Source organism: Orbicella faveolata, unplaced genomic scaffold (assembly GCF_042242905.1).
Source record: "Orbicella faveolata isolate gen_17 unplaced genomic scaffold, um_ofav_v1 contig_47, whole genome shotgun sequence".
NCBI lineage: Eukaryota > Metazoa > Cnidaria > Anthozoa > Scleractinia > Merulinidae > Orbicella > Orbicella faveolata.
This window is the reverse complement of record NW_028301577.1, coordinates 1,906,091-1,926,869: the sequence shown is the minus strand read 5'-3', so window position 1 is coordinate 1,926,869 and position 20,779 is coordinate 1,906,091. Positions and strand designations below refer to the sequence as shown.

At 39.4% G+C, this 20,779-nt stretch overlaps 2 protein-coding genes and 1 non-coding gene across 5 annotated transcripts; 1 reads left to right on the top strand and 2 right to left on the bottom strand.

Annotated features, from left to right (window-relative positions):
* Nucleotides 1–36: 36 nt before the first annotated feature.
* LOC110056517 (uncharacterized) lies at nucleotides 37–14,674 on the top strand. 3 transcript variants are annotated; one of them, XM_089278861.1, is made up of 12 exons: nucleotides 44–310; nucleotides 889–3,953; nucleotides 4,081–4,254; nucleotides 5,061–5,315; nucleotides 5,659–5,892; nucleotides 7,562–7,723; nucleotides 11,100–11,297; nucleotides 11,800–11,883; nucleotides 12,255–12,326; nucleotides 12,519–12,692; nucleotides 13,458–13,631; nucleotides 14,195–14,674. In XM_089278861.1, exons 2-12 carry the CDS (start codon nucleotides 893–895, stop codon nucleotides 14,383–14,385), a joined length of 4,779 nt encoding a protein of 1,592 aa, XP_089134987.1. In that variant the 5' UTR covers nucleotides 44–310; nucleotides 889–892; the 3' UTR covers nucleotides 14,386–14,674. The 3 variants fall into 3 exon arrangements, with proteins under 3 accessions (XP_089134986.1, XP_089134985.1, XP_089134987.1); XM_089278860.1 differs by lacking the exons at nucleotides 11,100–11,297; nucleotides 11,800–11,883; nucleotides 12,255–12,326; ... (1 more) ...; nucleotides 13,458–13,631; nucleotides 14,195–14,674 and adding an exon at nucleotides 553–822 and having other exon boundaries at nucleotides 37–310; nucleotides 7,562–10,002; XM_089278859.1 differs by lacking the exons at nucleotides 11,100–11,297; nucleotides 11,800–11,883; nucleotides 12,255–12,326; ... (1 more) ...; nucleotides 13,458–13,631; nucleotides 14,195–14,674 and having other exon boundaries at nucleotides 37–310; nucleotides 7,562–10,002.
* Nucleotides 6,977–7,063, bottom strand: Trnastop-uca (transfer RNA opal suppressor (anticodon UCA)). Its single transcript has one exon. It is a non-coding gene; the product is annotated as a tRNA-Sec (tRNA).
* Nucleotides 14,675–15,423: 749 nt separating the features above from the next.
* On the bottom strand, nucleotides 15,424–20,683 carry LOC110056594 (ras-related protein Rab-35-like). Its single transcript, XM_020763107.2, has 6 exons — nucleotides 20,517–20,683; nucleotides 19,444–19,494; nucleotides 18,358–18,481; nucleotides 17,328–17,452; nucleotides 16,815–16,939; nucleotides 15,424–16,324 (listed from the first exon to the last, which is right to left on the bottom strand). Exons 1-6 carry the CDS (start codon nucleotides 20,569–20,571, stop codon nucleotides 16,196–16,198), a joined length of 609 nt encoding a protein of 202 aa, XP_020618766.1. The 5' UTR covers nucleotides 20,572–20,683; the 3' UTR covers nucleotides 15,424–16,195.
* Between the last annotated feature and the right edge of the window lie 96 nt (nucleotides 20,684–20,779).

Here is a 20,779-nt window from a genome sequence, read left to right as displayed (position 1 = left end):
TCCAAAGTGATTTCATGATTTCCGAGATCCGACACGCTTGCGTGGTTTTGGTGTTGTTAGTAACTCGTCTCGCATCATGGAGAGCAACCTTAACGAGACTTAAATCTTCCCGATCAAGAATAGTCTGAAAATCTCGCTTCCCATAGAAAGCTAGCTAATCAGTCGAGGCAGTGTAAAAGACGCATGATAGATACATGGGTATTTACTTCGTTAAGAATGTGACCTGGAGGAATCGAATTTTGATGCGCGAGAGATGAGGCACGACCACACACCTTGACCTCACTGTCTTTGTTTTGGTTTCCCAATAAAGGTAATATTGGTCACATTAATTAAGTTTGTTATTAGAAATAGGGTATCTCACACTAACGTAGTAAAATGATTGTTTCCAAGTTATGAATTCTCAAGATTCATTACTTTTCTTTGTTGATTTAACTGTGTTGTTTTCCATTTATTTTTTTTACCTTTCACTGCTAGCAAACGGCAATTCTTTATTTAATTGATTAGTAAGAAAATAAGCTAGTTTTGGAAATCTAACCTGATTTCATTCTTTAGATTTGGATATAAGAGAAGTCAAATGACCCGAAAAAACAGCCATTGAAAAGTGATTAAAGAGTTCAGATTCTTTTGTGAACGCACCACTAAAATGGCTGAAAATGCAGGTGACATCTCTTGGGTCTTAATTAAGCTCCTAAGTCCTTAGCCTCGAGAAATCTATGTTCAGTTCAAATGATTTCTTTGTCGTTATATACAATTAATATTGGATGTTTCCAGCTTATGGTGTGTCCCTGCCAGATCTTTAGATCTGTCCTACAAAATATGATGGTAAATTTAACTGATTTACATATCTCGCACGATTTCACAATTGATTTTCTTGTTTTCCTTTCATAGAGAAATGAGGATCGCACTCTACATCACAAGTATTCTTTTCAAATTACAATGCTTTTCCGTTGGTTTCAAAAGCAAACTCAGAAAAGAGACAGATAGCAAAAACTCAGTGCAAACAGTTAAATATCAAGAGCATCGAGATGTGTCCTTGCTTTATGGAGCTACAAAGGACTTGGAAGATTCTGGCCGTGTAGCGGTGAACGATTTTGAAGGGAGTGGCGAAAACCTAATTCCAGATCTCAAAAAGACGAAGAAAACTAGAAAGCATCATCTGAAAGGTCTGATACGGTTTCCTCATGGACGAAATGTCTCTGCGACGAAAAAGCAAACCGTTCTAACTAATAACAAGAATCTAATTCAACATCAGGACCGTGGAGTTGTGGCGCCTACTGTTAAGGTGCGTCAAGTTTATCCTACTAAACCAAAAAGAAAAACCCTTGGCATTAAAAGCCATGTGAAAAACACATATCGAACAATAAAAAAGCATAAAATACCAAGCAGAAACACTCGGCGCGGATATACAACAAGGAAACGAACCAACGTAGAAGACGATCTAAGCGACGAACGTCAAACCATCTCAAAGACTCTCAGCTCCCTGGACGATATTCAAGGTTCGTACAGCAGGGGACTCGACATTGACGGCATGGATATCAAGGAAGTTAATATGATCGATAATAGGACTCTCTCAGACTATTTTCACGCCTTAAATGATAATGCAAGTGATAGCAACAACAACAACAACAATTATGAATACACGCCTACATCCACTCAACCTGCAGCATACCCAAAGTTAGCATGGGATGATGGTCCCGCGCCTTCAAACACAGATGAAAACAGTGGTAATGATGATTTCTACGATGCCATCGACCGAGGAGAGGAGCCTCCACCGATTAAAATGAAAAAGGTTCGTCCAACAAAGTCTCATTTCAACAAGATGATGCACAAATCAAACAAAGATTCCAGCTCCATATCGGCAAATCCACATTTAACCTCTTCTTCTAAATTTCGTTTACCCTCCCAGGAGGACTTTGAAAACTTTTTTCGCGGAATGCTGGATCATTTTGGACATGGAAGAAACTCAGACAAATCTGAAGAGCAGAGTGAAGCTGATGATGATCATCACGAACCTCTTGGTGGTCAAAGTAACATGACAGCCTTCTTGGACGCTCATGGTAAGCATCGTCAAGGAGATGTGACAAAACTTGTTTCGTTGGGAAACCCAGAAGTAGTGCAAGTACCAAAACAAACGCAGCACAACAATGTGGGTTCTGATGTTGATACAAATCCACCGGTTTTCAACGATGAACAGGTCGGAAGAGATGGAGAAGGATTTGCATCGTTCCTTCCACCACCAGGGAATCCTAACACGTGGACTGGTACACTTGACAACAACAGATACCCATCACATGATCCCTCGTCATCACCAAACAATCCGGCGGAAAATGCGGGTAATCCTCCCTTTACTTTGCATATGCCACATCAACAACATGCGAAACAAGTCAATCCATATTTTTCGAGGCCGCAAGAGGACAGCTCACCTTTGACTCCACCTTTTAAAGGAACTCGAATCATGGGGGGCAAAATATCCGGGGGTCAAATTTCCGGCGGTTTGATTCAAGGGGGACAGATAAAAGCAGGGTCGATAGAAGGTGGCGTCATTAAAGGAGGCCAGGTTACAGGCGGGCGAATAACCAACGGGACTATGGAGGGTGGCGTGATTTCTAAAGGACAAATGTTAGGAGGACACTTAGTGGATGGTAGACTTGAGGGAGGGCAACTGTTAGGCGGAAATGTCTTCGGAGGGAGAATACTCGGAGGGAGTGTGGAAGGGGGAAATATAAAAGGTGGAGTGGTGGCAGGGGGGAGATTTCGAGGAGGAAATATGCAAGGAGGTGTACTTAAAGGAGGTGAAATACAAAGCGGAATTATAAAAGGTGGTAAAGTGGAAGGTGGTATTTTGCACGGAGGTAACATTGAAGGTGGCGAGTTAAAGTTTGGGGATATATCCGGAGGGACTCTCAAAGCTGGTTCCATGCTAGGCGGACAGCTGAAGAATGGTACAATTGAGGGAGGGACATTGAAAGGAGGAACAATAGAAGGAGGTGTACTCAAAGGGGGAATCATGGAGGGTGGGCAACTGAAGGGAGGGCTTGTTCTCGCTGGTAAGATCAAGGGTGGAGTCATTGAAGGAGGCGTAATAGAGGGAGGGGAGATTGGAGATGGTGTTATAATAAGAGACGGTAAAGTTAATGCTACAATCATAGGTACAGGGAGTTCTATTGATAAGAATCAGAGTCTTGGTGGGTTGTTTAAACAAGGGGAAAATTCACAGCAGTTGGGACTCAAAGTTGACCAGCAGAAATATCACCTCCAAAGTGGCAATACTGTGCATCAATCAAAAGCCATGTCAGCCTCAGCCACAAACCCACCAACACATATCATCACAACTGACCATGGGTTAAAGGCAGTCAATCCAAATTTTAACGTTAAGGTACCTTTACGCGAAGGAACTCTGAAAATGCTAACGGAGGAAAATGATTCAACGGAAGACGACGACCTTGAAAAGTTGTTGTTTGAGGGGAAGTCTGCGAATGAAAACACCCCTGAACTTTCTTCTCAGAGGTTCTTTGAAGAACAAGACCAGCCCAGTCTTGTTCAAAAGAAAGATTCCAAGCAACACCATGTTGTTTTGGACGGAGTCGGTTTTGATCTCCCAAACGAAGATTTCGTGGATCTCATTGACAAAATGAAGCGCGGCCCAAAAGCGGTAGAAGACCTCTTCAGTTATTATACAAAACCAAACATAAAAGAGCACTTAAAAATCGGACACATTTCAAAAACAACAAAGCTATCAACTTCTCCGCATCTTAAAAAAATTGAACATATCAAGCCAGAAGATCTGGAAAAGAAACTTAGCAGCCCTACGAAACCTAGGTCCAGTGTTACGCGGTCGGCTAAGGATAAGAATGCAAACAATGACAAGGAAGAGGAATCCATTTCAGCATCATCAGCTGCTCACAACGGAAAACTTAAGGCCTTGAGTTTTAGTACAAAGGACGCTGAGAAACGTAAGTGATCAGTGCTAACACAAAACAACATGCAACGAAGTAGACTACTAGGAAACGTCAGTTTTTTTTTTTTTTACGTTGTGTTGTGTTGTGATGTGCGTTCTTTTCTATTCTTTATCTTTATCAGTGAGGCCGACATATCACTGGTCTTTAAACAAACTCATCAAAGATCGGATACCAGGAAGTCCAGGGCCAGCTATACGAACACACGGAGAAATGACGGCTATAAGGGGAGGACTTCATCTGAATGGTCATAACGCATGGCTGGGAGCTGGTGACTTCTCTGGAGGATGCATTAGTGGTATGGTAACATTATAGTCGTGTTATTGTGATGTAAAAGAAAGCAACTACATAAAACACAAAGGAACACTACTTCAATGGCTTTGATACACTGAGATATCTCAATCCCGGTAATACAATAATTGTTGAATTAATTGAATCGGAAGTGAAGCGAGAAAAGAGAGAACTTTAACACAGCACGAAATAGCAACTTTACTGTTCCGTAAAGCTGCCGTAAAGCTGCCGTAAAGCTGCCGTAAAGCTCGCATTTACGGAACTTTACGGATCTTTACGAAATCGTAAAGTTGAACTTTAAGCGTCTTTACGGGGTTCTGTTAAGACACATAAGGGGATACATTTACGGAACTTTATCGCATCGTAAAGTTGCGTGAAGCTGTACTTTACTATGTCCGTAAAGTTTTTTCAAAGCACTGTAAAGGCATCCTTTCATACGGATTTACGGACACGTCGCGTAAAGCTGTACTTTACTATGTCGGTAATGTCCTCTTAAAGCGCTGTAAAGGCATCCTTTCATAAGGCTTTATGGACATCAAAGCCACGCAAATGCAAGCCCAATATCGTCCGCATTTTGTTCTGTTCAGCACTCCACTAAGCTCAAGCACTTGCTGGAGGGCGCAGGATACGAGGCTGATCTTAGCATTAATTTTGCTCATCCTACACACCTAAATCAAATTCCAAAACTTTTACTTATTAACTAAATCCGAATCAAGCCATTTCTAGTACCTCACTCCATGAAAGGTTTAGTAACATCCTCCCCTCCTTCTTTCATTCATTCATTTATCCTTAAAAACGGTTTACTCTGCTCAGATCCTGATACCTGTGATGATGGCCTATCGTTTGAGATGACCTTTCGACTAGACAAGGATGCTCTAAAGTACAACGACATGAAGTACATCGTGGATTCGGGAGCCTCGACTTTTAACTCCAAAGGCTTTACGTTGTACACGGTACAAGGGAATCTGAGAGCTGATTTAGCAGTTGCAAACAAAGAGTTTTGTGTACAAATTCCTCTGATAGTACAAAGATGGCAGGACGTTCTTGTCACATGGAAGAAAAGCGAAGGTAAATACCACTTCAACAACACCGACTCGGTCGCATGGCATGATCATAATTTGCAGTTTAGTATTTATGAAATCTCTTGAGTTGAGTTGTCAGGGTTGTGACGGGGTTATGCGTACGTGTGAACGTGTATGAAATAGGATCACAACTTTGCCACCCACCTTTCCTTTAGCAACCTGCAACAAACTTTGCCGAGAAGTGATTTACTGCAAATCCCTAAATTGGCTTTACTTTTGAACACCGTGCCGAGTTTGTTATCGCCTAGTATGCGTTTCTACCTATTCGCTCGTTGTTTAAGTCTAATAACAACACCATTAATCGATTGTCGATCTTATATCTCTAACAGGAATGAAAATGTACGTTAACTGCGAGCTGAAGGCGCACTCCAAAGGGAGTGAGCACTGCATTGGCTGTCACTCTCACGGCTGTCACGTGACAGACACTAACACGCTTCTGATGATTGGCAGGCCAAACTACAGCCCTCACTTTCACTGTACCAAGTTTGACAGCGGCGACATTTCCTTCTGGGAGCGGTACCTGTCCGCTAACGATGTGGAAACATTGTGTGGAGCACCCACAGGTAAATTATATGTCTTTGATACTCAGACGGCAAAATTCAAATTCCATTTTCATCTTATAAAACAGAAAATATGAAAACTATAAATAGGCAGAGAAATAAAGTACATAAATATTATCCTATACATAAAGTGCAAAAATGGCCCGATAATACATGTTTTCAACTTCCAGCCTGAATGAAACCAGATACTGGAAATTGCAGTCTAAATTTCCGCATCTTGCACGAGTCGGGTTGATAATTTAGCATAAATTTGCATCATAACATCCTTGGAACAGTTCACAAAGGATACACTACATCCCCGGGACTACATCCCATCAGTGTCATTTGGATAATACTCCACAGCGTGCAAGGAAATAAAATAGATGAGAAAATTCATCTACTCTTACGGTTGGCAGCCGGATTGTCGCCTGCTGCTTGAACAATAAGGGAAAAAACCATTTGCTCTTTCATGCCAATCGAAATGTTTTTGTTAGGAGTGGCGTGACATAAACAAAAGATAATCCTTTGCTAATATTGCTCAACATCGATCGGTTGAACAAAAAATAACTTTTACATTGACAATAATATTTGATTATTCTTTAAGTCGTTTCGTCTGGTCATCTCGCTTGAAAGAGAAATCTACATAATTATGCAACTGAGTAGTTTGTGTTATTGGAACGAGTCACTCTTGACCTCAAAAAATGAACCCGCAGGAAAATTCTTAAAGACCAGTCGTGAATTGCGTAATTTGGTCTTATTTTGTGGAACCCTTTTGAAAATGGAGGTTTCCTCCTTGTCACTTATATAAAAAAATGCAATGGCATAATGCTGCATTTTCATTGAGTTGCTACTGAGTCGCGGACAATATCTTTTAAATAGAGGCGATTGGCACGATCGCAGGGAAAATGCCAATAATTAGGAAATACGACCAAAGAGAGATTCATTACGCTGTTTCCTAGGGAAAAACATGTCCCCATAGGAATTTAATGATCTGGCTCCTAAATAATGATGCTGCAAGTTCTCGACCGGAACGAGAGCGGAATAATCCTCGAGAAATATTTGACATAATAGACAAAGCTGCTGTTTTGCATCAAAATAAAGCCATAAACGCGCAGAAGGCGGAATCGAACCGCTCCGACGCTAATCGGCTACAGGTTTGAAGCCTGCACCCCACACCAGTGAGGGTCATCCGCGCAATATAGCACTTAGCCATCGATGGTTATTTATTTCCTCCACACTGTACGCCTCCACACTTGTGGTACGAGAACGGGTATCGACAAATAACAGATGACTGTATTTTCCTACAGAAACTTGCATCGTCTGTTTCTTCCGAAATATTTTTCTATGAGCTTATTGATTTTTCCCCCAAAATGTAGCATTATTGAATGGTGTCGTTTGTTTATGATAACTTGAACGCATCTCATTTACGCATGCGTAATAATAACACATCAAATTTGCGCTCTATTTTGTGCTTTAAAATGGCTATTTTTTGTAAGCATGAATATAATAAAACTTAATTTTATGAATATTGAATTTATTTTGCACATGGAGAGGTCATTTTTTATTTCTTTATTTACTTATTTATTGATCAAATAACAGGAGAAAAGGTCTAATATTCGTATTCTACGAATTATTTAATTTTATATCTTCTTTGAGTAAGTATCTATTTATTTATTTTTTGTTTAATTTTCAGGTGAAACCGGTGACACTGAGAAGGCCAGCGCATCGAATCCCACTACTTTTCAGGAAACTAGTCAATTGGCATTATCACCAGCGCCTGTCAATCAAGCTACTTTTCGAGCCAATCCAGTGCAAAGTTATATCGCAAATCAACCATATTTTAATCGATTTACAGGTAAGGGGGTGATGACGCCGTCTCCTTACCGTCCAATGTCAAGATTTTCTAGTTTATCTTCAAGTGAGGCAAATACTTTTAATAGATACAACACCTTCCCTGCTGCCTCTACATCGGGTCTTAACGGTGATAATAGACTCGATCGTATAACGAAAGAACACAAGGAGAAACCTGTTTCAAGGCAATTGGAAAATAAGGAAATGTCCCCATTCTCAATGTCAGGGACAATACCACTTTCAACCGAAAACATCCCGATTTCCCGCTCTATCTCTTATTTATTTCATAACCTTTTTCCTCTTGCAAACTCTAATGATCTGCGTGGAAATGATAATAAGCAGAATAAGGGTACTGGCTCCTCGTTTTATTCGAACCCTTTCACGCAAAACGCAATTCTGACGAATTCATTGCCTTATTCCCATAAGGAACGTACGTATAGTGTAACGCCGCACCCTGTTGAAGTAGGGTCACTGAGAAACAGATTTACGTCTGTTTCACGAACTGACGCGTTAGCAAGCAATATTGGTTTATATGAGAACCAAAACAAAATTACTTCTTCTTCGCCATTAGTAAATCGTTATCTAAATGATAGTACATTCCCGAACGATGGGATCACGCATAGTTTCCATAACACTGAAACTGGACAAGCGTTGCCTATTAACCCCTACTCGTATTTTAGACTTCCCGTAAAAACAACTCGAAGAGATAATTTTCAGCTAACTCAATATTCGTTCTTTAAGCCTGTTTCTACTAACGTAGCTAATGATTCCCCTTTCCGATCACCATTGAACAGTGCATTTTACCCCCGCCTCCCTCTATTGGGGAAAGGCGGTAAAATCTCTTCAGCTGAAGATAAAGTTGTAACTGAAGGAGAACTAAAAGAGAAAGGGTTGCTTAGCGACATTTTGTCGCGAGACCACATACGCCGCAAACCTGGTAAAGTGAGAAAAGAACAATTAAGAAACAAATAGTCTTGAAAGTATGTTATTAAGCTCAACTGATAAAAAAAACTCCTACGGAAGTTAGCATAGGATATATAGTGGTTGAGTGTAGCTAGTATTTTTACAACTGGATATAGCATGGCATTTTTCAAAAACGAACGGCGGGCGAGAATTTATTAGCGAAAAAACTACTTAGACCATGTGAAGACGTGTGCTATGTTCTTTTGTGAGGGAGAAGTCACGTCAGTTTCCGCGTGAAAGGAAATAGCAGGAGTCTGCACGCAAGCTAAAAGCTACTGAAAGTTTTCAGGAGTGAGTAATTTAACATTATTTTTAACCACTTGTATAACGCCTTTTTATTCTTGTAAAACTTTTAACAGTGAATATAATACTGTATTTAAATTTCAATCTAAATATTCTTATTAATCAGTAATTACTCTTATTAATTATTTATTCTTGTTAATAATCTTATTAATATTCTTATTCATCATTTTAATGCTTTTCATGAGTGTTTTATACCCCTTATCGCATTGCTGTAAAATAAATTACTGATTCTCGGCTAGTTAAACGAGAGATATATCCCCCAAAGAAACTGCAAAATGTACATACATTTCATTGAAAGCCCCTTTTTTACCTGCATTTCATCAACATTACCCTCTATCATTATTTAATTACTACTGTTTTCATTATTTAATTGCTACTGCTGGACATCTATTACCATGGATTACCCTCTATGATAAGAGTGCTGTTTTAGAGAACTCTTTTTCCGTTCTTAAAACCACCGGTTTATTAGAACTGTTGAAATGTAGAACTGCTGTTTTATTATGAAGGTAAAAGCAGAATTCATAACATTTTTGGCAAGTTAAGTTCTTTCCCTAACGAGTTCGAGTCTTCTTGAATTGTTCACCAATCAAGACGGTGCTTGTTCTCGATTGAGTTAATGCAGTAAGCACACAGTGAGACGGACATCAAGAATCCGCCAACAGTCTTTACTGCATGACAAGGGGTTGTTAGTTTTGTTGGAAAGCCTTCCTTCCGTAGCTATCCCTTCACACTTTCCTTGATTTTCTCTCTCTGTAATGAGCCGCTATACTTATCTGGCTATAAACAAAGCTTTTCGTGTTATTTTTCGTACCAGTTATCACTCTTGTTCAGTGACCTGGTTAATGCAGTAGATATTGGTAGATTCTTTGAAGAATCGTCCCATTATTTATACTGTCCAGGATCTGCTTCAATATCGAGACCTTGCAGTTATTTTAAACTTTTAACTATCAAAAATCAGAGTGAATAGGAAGTCAGCCGTTTGAACTTGTTTCCTAATAAAGACATTTTTTCGTCAAAGCATGGATTCGTTTTGATGTTTTCTGTACATTTATCTCAGGTATTGGAGTGGTAACAACAGTTTCTCTTCTCTTCTTTATTCTGCTTCTCTTAACGTTTCTCTAACCTTCTTACCCCCAGTACCTAGTAAATTTCGCACGAATAGCCATCGGAGGTGTCATCGGAGAAGTCCTATAAGAGACACTGTACTAAACAGTAAAATATGCCCGATTTACAGTATGCAAATTATATTGGATTACCTTAAGCAACCACAAAAAGTTTTATGCTTCATTTTATACAGTTTTCAAACAAGACTTTTGTTGACAAACTCAAACATGCACTCGCAAAGATCGCGGCCTACCAGATTACGTTTCTAGACTCAAAAAAATTACGGTAAAATTAACTATAACTATCTATGAGGTTCAGAAAGCGAGCGATGTGACAATTAAGATAATTTACCATTTTGCCGGCAAAGAGCGGAGGGTTGTGTGCGGGTTTAGGTGTGAGGTGAATAGTTGAATTAGAGTTTGTATGTCTTTACAAGAGTGAGACATTATGTGGTCAGCCTTCGCCACGTGCACAAGTCATGTTCGTCTTCTTTTTCTTCGTTATGCACCAATGTGGGTTTCGTTTTATTTCTTTAGTGCTGTTATATAAAATTAGATCCCCGTAAGATCGTATATCACCAAGTATTTGTATGCAGTACGTTAAATTAGGATACCCAGTAAAATCTCAAGGGTGGCACCAATTCCTTGTTCGGGGGCTTACTTTTTCCACCTGTTGGTTTTTAGAGGTTTCGTACTCGACTTTGGTTCACTTAGCTTTCACACTTCAGTAACAGTCTGCGTTACCTTTAAAGATTGAAAAAATAGCGTAGTAGCTTGGCTGACCAACGCGTCCAAAATGATCACGTGTATCTGGACGTGCAGTGGAGGATAAATTCCCACTTTGAAACTACAAGTGGGGGGGTGGGGGTGGGGTAGAATACTTTCCTTCGGTGGTAATGGGATCAGTTTAGTGGACAACTTCTGTAATGGCTATGATGCCGGGTACGCGCATGCTCGTTGGATAAACTGGAGTTCACTTGAGTTCACCGAAGAATTTAAATTTTTACTTAGGACTAGTTCCCAGGGCAAATGGTTTGAGTCATCAACTGTTCACAGCCTGGAGTGTGTGGAGCCCATGCTCCAAGACGTGTGGAGTTGGATTTCGGGTTCGGAAACGCTCCTGCATTAATCCTAGGCTCTTCCCTACTGGCGGGCTGTGTACCGGACTTTCCATTCAACATCAATCTTGTTTTGACCGAGCGTGTCCAGGTAAGAAAACTGTATCTCTGAGTGACTGTGCGCCTCTGTCTGTCTGTCTGTCTGTCTGTCTGTCTGTCCGTTTGGCTGGCTGGCTGGCTGTCTGGCTGGCGTACCGTCCATTTATCTGTCTGCTCGTCGTGGTCCGTGATACTGATGAATTGACATCACGACAAACTTATGTTCTTAGTTAATCACTGGATCAGCCAATTTTAAGATAACAGCAGCACCGAAAAATATCGTAGACTTCAAATATAAGAATAAACAAAATGAAGAACTGATGACGGCGGAAAGGATAGAAAATACTCTGGCCCTGTATTTAACATTTTAAACTGTACAGTAAATGCCGCGCATTACTTGTTTCGAAAAAAAAAAGTGATAGATGATGCTGTGACAACCAGTTACTGCTCGAATTATGGGAGACTAATTGGAAAAAATGAACGAACGTGCGAATGGAAGAGCCGCAGGCACAAGTTTTCCCTTACCGTTAGCTTTATATATCTCTATCTTACAGCATACAGTCAGATGATACCAAGCTCAAGCCTTTCTGGACCACAAGTCCGACTGTTTAACTACAATCCATTGGCACTTTATTCAGGTAATTATAAAAGTGCATGAAACCCCAGAAACATCATCAGTAAACTGTCCAAGATTTATCATGAGCTCTCAAAGTCCAACAAATTTTAGGAAAATTATGGCAGTACAAACTTTATCACCATTTCAACTGGTATAAACGCATATTTAGGTAGGATTGGTCAGAATAAGTTAACAATTGAACTGGGTAATAAAATTCAACAGATACGATCTAATGTTTTTCGAGAAAAAGGTAGGTTAATATTTTTATGCAAAATGGGATCAATTATTTTCAAAAGTTCTTTAACTTGGCATTTAGTATATATCTTTAGTTTATCCGAGTTAAAATTTGTATTTATCATCTGATCAGTAACAACTTTACTTTCAACAATCTAGGATTTCACTTTCCTCGAATTCCCAGTTTACATGGTGCTACTGAAACTGCTCTCGCTCGTGCACTGGCTGTAGGTAAGGAAACAATCAAGAGTGCTTTGATCAATGTAAAAGTCTTAGTAAATCCCAGGTTGGATGTTATCAATCACCCGTGTTGGCTGCCAGTGTACAGGTGCATAAGATATGTTAGCTTTACATTGGTGTCAGTTGAATTGTATTGCTATAAGGGAGGCAGAGATTAAGGACTTTTTTTCCACTTCGATATAGACGGGGGATACAGTGACTGGTCAGAGTGGGGTACCTGTGACAGATCGTGTGGAGGAGGTGCACAGGTACGGACTAGAATCTGTAACAAGCCCATTCCCTCTGGGGGCGGAAAGATGTGTCATTCATTAGGTCCAGCCATTCAAGTTCGACGCTGTAATCGTCATGGCTGCCCAGGTACGGTCTTGTGTGATTTTAGTATAAACGATATAAAACTCAGATAATCCAGACAAAATTTAATATGTTGGGGTGAGGATCAATACACCTCACATTACATAGACAATTAGAAATAAGAAATCAAACTCTTCAGTCGGCTACTAATCTAGAAGTTACCTTCAGCAAAGATTGAAACAAAATCAAAACTTGCGATAGCAAGGAATACTTTTAACGGGCCACAAAATTTGAGAAAGCTAAGTTCTCCAGCAACGAACTTAGCACGGATAGAAGACTTTTGGAGAAACTGCATTCCAATTTAAGTTGAGTGGGATCAGTAGTCATGAATGCTCGTTTTCGTGGATGCGGCCACTGGCGGCCATTTATCCTGAATGAAAAGGGCGGGAAAAATGTAAGTCGCAAAAGCAGTAACATTTAACGCTGGAGTTTTACTTACCTTCAGTCGTAGACAGTGATGTTTTGCGACATCCCAGTCAGCTGGTGATTTCGTGGTAGATGTCTTTGGTTTCCAGAAGGAATGAAGCAGATAAATTGGAAATGAAGCTCAAAATTACGCCCTACCTTGAAACAAGGTCTAGTCGACATGGTCGTGGACGTTGTCTAGTCAACTGACTCGACGCATGCGCTCCACGTTCTCTCGTACCAATCCGTAACGACCATGGGTGACGAAAGAGTCGAAATGTTTACTTTATCTCACTTCACATAAGTTAGCCTGTTAGATTGCCTTCAGAAGTGTGTGACTGTGTTTATACTTGTTGTTTTCCACAGTTGATGGAGGATATAGTCCATGGAGCGGGTTTGGTCCTTGTTCAAAAACATGTGGCAGCGGACGCTTTCAACGCCGCATGCGAACTTGTACAAATCCTGTACCAGTGAACGGCGGGAAGCCATGTTTTGGACAACCTGTCCAAACTAGAGCCTGCAGCATACGGAGCTGCCCAGGTACTCTAAAGTGTAGACAGATTCTGGCACGACTCGACCCCCCATTAGCAGGGTTTTTTCCGATTTTTTGGGGGGACTAAATAGTGTACTGTGACTCAGATTTTGTAGTCTGTCAACAGATTCCCTGGGCTGGTTGCTCTTATCGCCACTTTTCCGTCTTATACCCTCGTGGGATATAGTCGCTGTCTTAGCTATAGGATACGTCATTCACTCTGTACAAATCTCTACAAAGGATGATGATTGGCTACCTGCGAATTGTTGAGGCAACCCGTGTCGGGGGAGTGGGCGGTGCAATGGCCTAGCATCCCATATTGGGGGAGTCACTATAATCCATGTCATAATTTTTAGGAAAGTTTATTTTTTGCTGCTTACAGAATGCGCAACGGTGCCGGCACTTAAGAGTCATCTGGCTTATCCGGTTCATGGGATTATAACGGACTAATTTCTCATCTGTTGTCTTATAACACAGTAGATGCGGGGAGACAACTGGATCATTTCTGACTGTATATATTCTTGAAACTTGAAGTACTTATCTGATTCATTCAATTGTTTATTTTACGTAGTTGATGGAAGATACGGTATGTGGTCACCATGGTTACCTTGTGATGCAGATTGTGGTGGAGGGATTCAAGAGAGAAACCGCTTTTGTAATAACCCGGCTCCACAGATAGGCGGAAAAGACTGTGCCATGCTGGGCTCTGACAAACAGACACGCCTGTGCAACCTGTTCCCTTGCAATGTTAATTTTCAGTGATACAGCCGCCATTATTTGGAATTTCAGGTGAAGCACCGAGTCACCAAGTCACCCGTGAAATCGATCACATTATGTCTACAAAGAACTCCATTGGCTGGCCAAAACCAATATTAATTCATCATCATCATCATCATTATTATCGCCATTCATCGCTGGCCATCCAACATGTACAAAAGCTGATCAATATACACTGACGATGATCAAAACGAAGGCATTCATGCAATGTCATAATAACCCTGTTGTTCGGCAATAAAAATACGAAAAGTTAATAAAGAAAGAAATAGTTCCATGGTCCTGGCAGTTAATGCATGCATTGTAAAACAGGAAGCTTGCCGTCAGCTCGACTTTCAAATTAATTATTGTTACCTAGCAACAATACTGACTATGAACAAAAAATTGCAGGTTCTTTCAAGATTGACTTTACATGCTGGTCCAATTCGAATTATTCTTGTTTAATCATTCAGCCATAGCTAATATGATGCTGCAGACCAGAAAGTTATTCATTGCCTCTTTTTCGGAGCGTATGATCAGAAACTTCAGAGCACTTTCAAACACACAGAAAAATCTCGTTATTGGTTTACATGTGAACAGTCGCCTGAACATGTCAGGAATGTTAGTATTAATTACCGTTTTGAAGCATTAATATGTAGTCACTCCATTAGTAACTTCAATGCCCGTTATACATGTCTTCAGTTTAAAATACATATATATTTGCGAACAACTGAATATGTTCTTCGTGAGCGGAAAATTCGTCACAGTCGGGATTCACTGTACGGGCGCTGAAAAACTGCTTATCATACAAGTACGAAAATTTTTTTGACAAAGTATGTCAACTTCAATCAGGTTCAACTGATGAGTCAAGTAAGAAATTACCAGAAGAGTTACTAGACTGTGAGCATTGACAACCAATGTAGGGAAGAATAAAAAGTCTGTTATGACGTAGCGAGAAGTTCGCGAGGACAAAGTTGGCAATCATGGTTGCTCTCCATAAAAGGGAGATGGAATGTAGAACGGGGTAGCAGTCTTATGTAATATGTATTATATACACTTCTACGCATTCATTTATTTTTTGCCACTCCACACAAATGGCAAAGTTCCAGCAATTTTCTTAAAATAATAACAACTATAAATTTAACAAAAACTAAGGATTCTGTACACAAAGGAAGACAGGATTGATCAGTTCAAGCGTTTGAGTTCAAGCTCAGGTGTCAAATCACTATCATTAGGTTGATTAGCACTCCGTGGCGTCCGTTTAGTCTAATCAACACTCCGATTGGCTTAATAAGCATTCCAGTTGCCCCGAGAATGGCAAGCTTTCATTTGGGTGTAAGAGTAGAGCCATATACATGTATTTATCTTTACACTACATATAGTGTACAAATTGTTTCGTTCTCCATTTTAGAGGTGTGATTGCTTCAAACAAGGCCACCACACAAAATTCTGTGTAAATTGACAAATGAAAGTCTGAGGTAGAAACAAGAGACTTTCAATTAATTATCAATCTAAGCAAGCTGCACGCTGCAGGAGCAGTCAAGATGAAGGTGCAGACTCTTCCTGGGATATTGCAATAATTAAATAGTTTTATCAAGAACTGGACTTGAAACTCAAACTCATGAAAGGAAAGAGAGGTAAAGAACTGCAGTTTCGACTGTGCTCTGTTTTGGTAGGGTACATGGACAACATGTAAAACAGGTTTAGAGGTTAAATCTTCGGTATTCGACCCAAGAGGTAAATAAGTGTCCATATTTTACCACAGTTCGTAGACTGTGTCATTGATAGAGTTCTAAAATCTGACTTAGACATGTATATATTAGCAGAATTTTTTCCTCCCAGATTTCTTTCTGTCCTTTTTGACTTTTATAACTCCTGATTGTTCATTGGCCTTTGCTTGTTGTTCTTTCTTCTGCCGTAAAACCATGCGAGTTATTGCATTGAACACCTGGAAAAAAACAAGCATTAAGCAGTCAGTATAATAAAATGGTTGACTCTTTCAAGAAATAGTCACTTAAGGCGTTCCTAATTATGACTGACTGGTGAAAGACTGTCCAACTGGCTTACCAAATAAGTAGTTGACTGTTGTTGCTGTTATTATTGTTGACTGAAGGATCGACTGACTGACAGACAAACAGACAGACAGACAGACTGACTGACTGACTGACTGACTCATTGAAGCAGAGTTCCTTTGATTAATGAAACTTTTGAATTTGGTAATATTTGATAAATACTACTCATTGTTTTTCTTAAATTGAACTTTATCTGGGAAATTAACTACATGAGCATGTCCTATAGGCTGAGTCACACTTTGCTCTAAAAGTATTCTTGAACAATGTATCTTGTTATGAGTGTCTTCCAGAGAAAAATGAGGGTAGTCTGTCATGTTTTTCTACGGCAAAGAAAAGGCTCTATAAATTTACCAAATTATCACATACCTCTTCTACATTTTTGTTATCTTTTGCACTTGTTTCAAACACTTGGATCCCCATTTGTTCTGCAAACTTCATTGCATCCTCTTTTTCAACAACTTTCCTTTCCGGATTATCATCTTTGTTACCAACTGTGTAGTGACACCAAGAGAGGTAAAACAGATTTTCACCACAAAACAATCTATCCCCTGACCAAATTATCAAGAGAACAGTCAATTGAAAGTAATAACCTCTCTATATGAGTCATTATCTGAGTTGTCACGCAAGGCCAAATGCTTTTTGTTAAAAATATTTTGTGTATAGCACATTGTGGTCCCCCATTTCCTTCAGAGGACTAATGCTCAAAGGAAAATATGAAGATATTTTTCCAGCACCTCCATTTACCTTACAGTAACTTCTCTGCCTCCCCTCAATATTCTGCTGAATGCTTTTCTGTCTTCATTGCCCAGCATTTAATTCCCATTCAATACCAAAATTTGAATTAACATTTATTTATGTTATTACATTGAACATACTCACCCAAAATTCTCACAACTTCATCGCAATTTTGATCAATTTCATGTAGCCATCTTTTCACATTAACAAATGTGTCAGCACTTGTCACATCATACACCACAATAACTCCATGTGTTCCTCTGTAATACCTAACACAGATACAGAACTAACCAATGAATTATTGTTGTAGGAGACATGTCTGTAGTGCACTGATATTCATCAAAATCTACATCTTTCATTTGCCTCATTATTTATAAATGTAAGTCTTCTTTGCATCTGAATTGGGGAAGTACAGTGGCCTTATAATTATTGTGCTGGACTCCCGACCCAGTGTTCTGTATTTGAACTCTGGCTAGGGCTACTGTGTTGTGTTCTTGGGCAAGAAACTTTACTCTCACGGTGTCCAGCAACTTCAACGGGCCAACCAGGACCAGCCAGCCAGAATGCTGGCGAGTGATCTGTGATGGACAACCATCCCATCCAGAGAGCGGAGCCATACTCCTAGCCGCTTCATGATACAGAAACTGGAGTTATTAAAGGCCTGAGAGATATAAACCAGTCTGGATTAAGAGGCTTTACTTTATGCATCTGAAATGTCAATGTTACCTGTATAGGAACCAAGATCCTGCCTACAGGAAGTAGCAATACTCCTAGGCTACTCCAATCCACTCAACAGGAAAAGACATTGTACTCAATGCAGATTAAGTAATCCTGCGTTATTGATAGTTATTGCAGCAATATTAATGCTGAGATCAAGTACATCCAAACACAATTTTACAGTAGCAATCACCAGCTCAGTTACCCAAGCCACCTTCAAGTTAATGAGGAAGAATGAGAAAAATACTCAGTGGAAAAAAACCGTAAATATGGATAATGCCAATATCCTTCAAACCTGTTTATTCTAGCATTCAATACCAATATTAAAATCATAATCAATTCTCAGATGTCAAAATATTTTAACAACAAAACAAGATGATAATGTATTTTCTACCACAAGTTTTGAAAGTACAGTGTAACTGTAACAGCTATAAATTGCTCAGAGCGTGTTACTTACGTCGATGTTATGGTACGGAATCTTTCTTGTCCAGCTGTATCCCAAATCTGTAATTTCACCATTTCACCATCCACATTGATCTTTCTTATCTTAAAATCCACACCAATAGTCGTAATGTACGATCCTGTTTCCAATAGTAAACCAAATAGATTCTAATGATTTTTCAAGTTAAATCACATATAGTGTATCAACAATAACCTACATTTGGAGAAAAGTATAAACAGACACAAGCACATGGACATTTGTGACAGTAAAGTACAAGGCTAACAAAATTTAAAAAATTGGTAAGTGGTAAAAAATAGTCGCCAACTGCAAATTATTAGTTGTCATATTGTAAAGTAAATGACGTAATAAATGCTCAAGGGTTTGCACTGCAGTAAAGGGCGAAGCAAAAGGATGGATTGACTCTGTGAACGCATTATTTAGTGTGCCCTAAAATAAAGAAGCTGCAAAATCAAACATGACGATCCAGTTGGCGATCAAAGAATCATGGGTTTGTTTTATTACATCTATTTGAATAAATCATATCTTTTATCCACATGTAAGGTCGCTTTCCTCCGAGGTTAAAAGATTGACGAAAGAAAAGGTGAGTCGCCCACTGGTGACCGTTTCTTAGTATCTGGTTGCAATCACTCGATTTCTGGTTGCATTGGTGACCAGTGAGTCATAATTTCACACCCTGACAGACAGAGAGTGCTGTATTATAAGTGTTAATTTAATGTATTATTTTTTGAATATTTTCACATAACACTGATTTTTTTTGGAAAGACTCAGTTCAAGCTGTCAACAGAAAGAAATTCTGTTGTACATATAGTGTACAAGATTGACAGCTTCACAATGTAAAATTTTAAAATGCTAAAGAGCCCTCATTCTTTAGTCCTTAACAGTGTACAAAAAATGTCACGTGTTCACAGTTCAAGAGTCGTCAGTGCAAAACCTTTTGGTACACTACTATTACATATGCTTTCAAACTTTCCCAAAACGGTACATCGAGGTAAAAACATTATCAAGCAATTTAATTTACCCTAAATTTCCATTTTAGTATCAATCAACATCGAAACTCATTACAAATTTAGGTTACTTTACCTGAAAACATATTATCGGCAAACCTGAGGAGCAAACTGCTCTTTCCAACACCTAGGTAGTGAAATAAATCTTAGGTTAGAGGAGAAAAGAAAGCATACATGTAAACATTTTAAACTCGCAATCACACTAACACAGCTTTACATAAAGTGCAAGGGACATTATATGTTGCTCTCATGTACATATAACTGGACTAAAACCTGAACCTGCTAAGTTGGTAGAACTGCTATCATCTTTGTGACTGCATAAGTTTCAGAATAATGGCATATGTACTAAAACCAGGAACACCGAAGCCTTACAAATAGGCAGTAACTTGGCAGTAAATTAGAAGCTGTTTATGATATCTGCAGACCAACCTTTTGAGGGTCTCCGTACATGTACTACACGACAACTAAGATCTCTTTCACATTAGTACATTTCAATACACGCTACACTGTTGTCACGTACAGCTCAGTTGAACTGATATTGCGCTCACTATCACCCAGATATCCCATGTTTTGTTTTCTGGACACTCTTAGTAACTACAAGATCACTTACTGAGTGCCCTCTCTCTATAGTGCGTACACATACACATTACTGATGTCAAATTCACTCTTTAAAAACTTACGTTACGTACGAGATCGACATAAACGTTTTGTCAAAAATGTTTACTCTTAAAATATTTTACTAGCATTACAGAACTGTCTGAGCAAACAATGAAACAATAAATTTTCTAAATAGCTCAAATAGAGCTAGTTCTTACCAATATGTGATCGAATTAACATGTTAACTTGATTTACAATTCGTCAGAAAACGAAGCTTACAAGATCATTCATGTTACGTTTTAGTTACAATGCAAAGTTGACCAGTTTGTTTAAAACTGCTTTATCAATCGACCGGGGCCCGCTTTTCACAATGGCCACGCTACAGAGAAGAGAATTATGTGTGTACGAAGACACCAATATATTATCACAAGATTTTACAATGGAATAGTTTGTTTGGGCGCCAATGAGTTTTCACAAACTGTTGTGGGTTTGGACGAAGCGATGTCAGATTTCACCGGTTCATCTTGAGGCCACCACGAAACTAGTACTCACCACTATCTCCAATGATTAGGAGCTTGAATAAATGATCATAATCCCTCGCAGCCATACCACAATACTCATTTAAAATATATATAAAAACCTATATAGAACAAGGAATATTTCGCCTTTGCTACCACAGGAAGTAAGCTTATGTGAGAAGTCCAATGAAGTTTTGATCACGTGGTATTTCGAGGTGGGGCTTAGCTCTAACCAGTTTTCACACGGCAGCTAGGAAAGGCTTGGCTTCCCGGCGCTTCTTTCAATTACGTAACCTG

Excerpts from the sequence above, each read along its gene's own strand:
- LOC110056517 (XM_089278859.1), top strand. The coding sequence starts at position 893 with ATGAGGATCGCACTCTACATCACAAGTATTCTTTTCAAATTACAATGC. Across the intron at positions 4,255-5,060 it reads CTCTGGAGGATGCATTAGTG|ATCCTGATACCTGTGATGAT; the intron begins GTATGGTAACAT and ends TACTCTGCTCAG. Across the intron at positions 5,893-7,561 it reads ATTGTGTGGAGCACCCACAG|GTGAAACCGGTGACACTGAG; the intron begins GTAAATTATATG and ends TTTAATTTTCAG.
- LOC110056594 (XM_020763107.2), bottom strand. The coding sequence starts at position 20,571 with ATGGCTGCGAGGGATTATGATCATTTATTCAAGCTCCTAATCATTGGA. Across the intron at positions 18,482-19,443 it reads TGCCGATAATATGTTTTCAG|GATCGTACATTACGACTATT; the intron begins GTAAAGTAACCT and ends TATTGGAAACAG. Across the intron at positions 16,325-16,814 it reads ATAACAAAAATGTAGAAGAG|GTGTTCAATGCAATAACTCG; the intron begins GTATGTGATAAT and ends GTTTTTTTCCAG.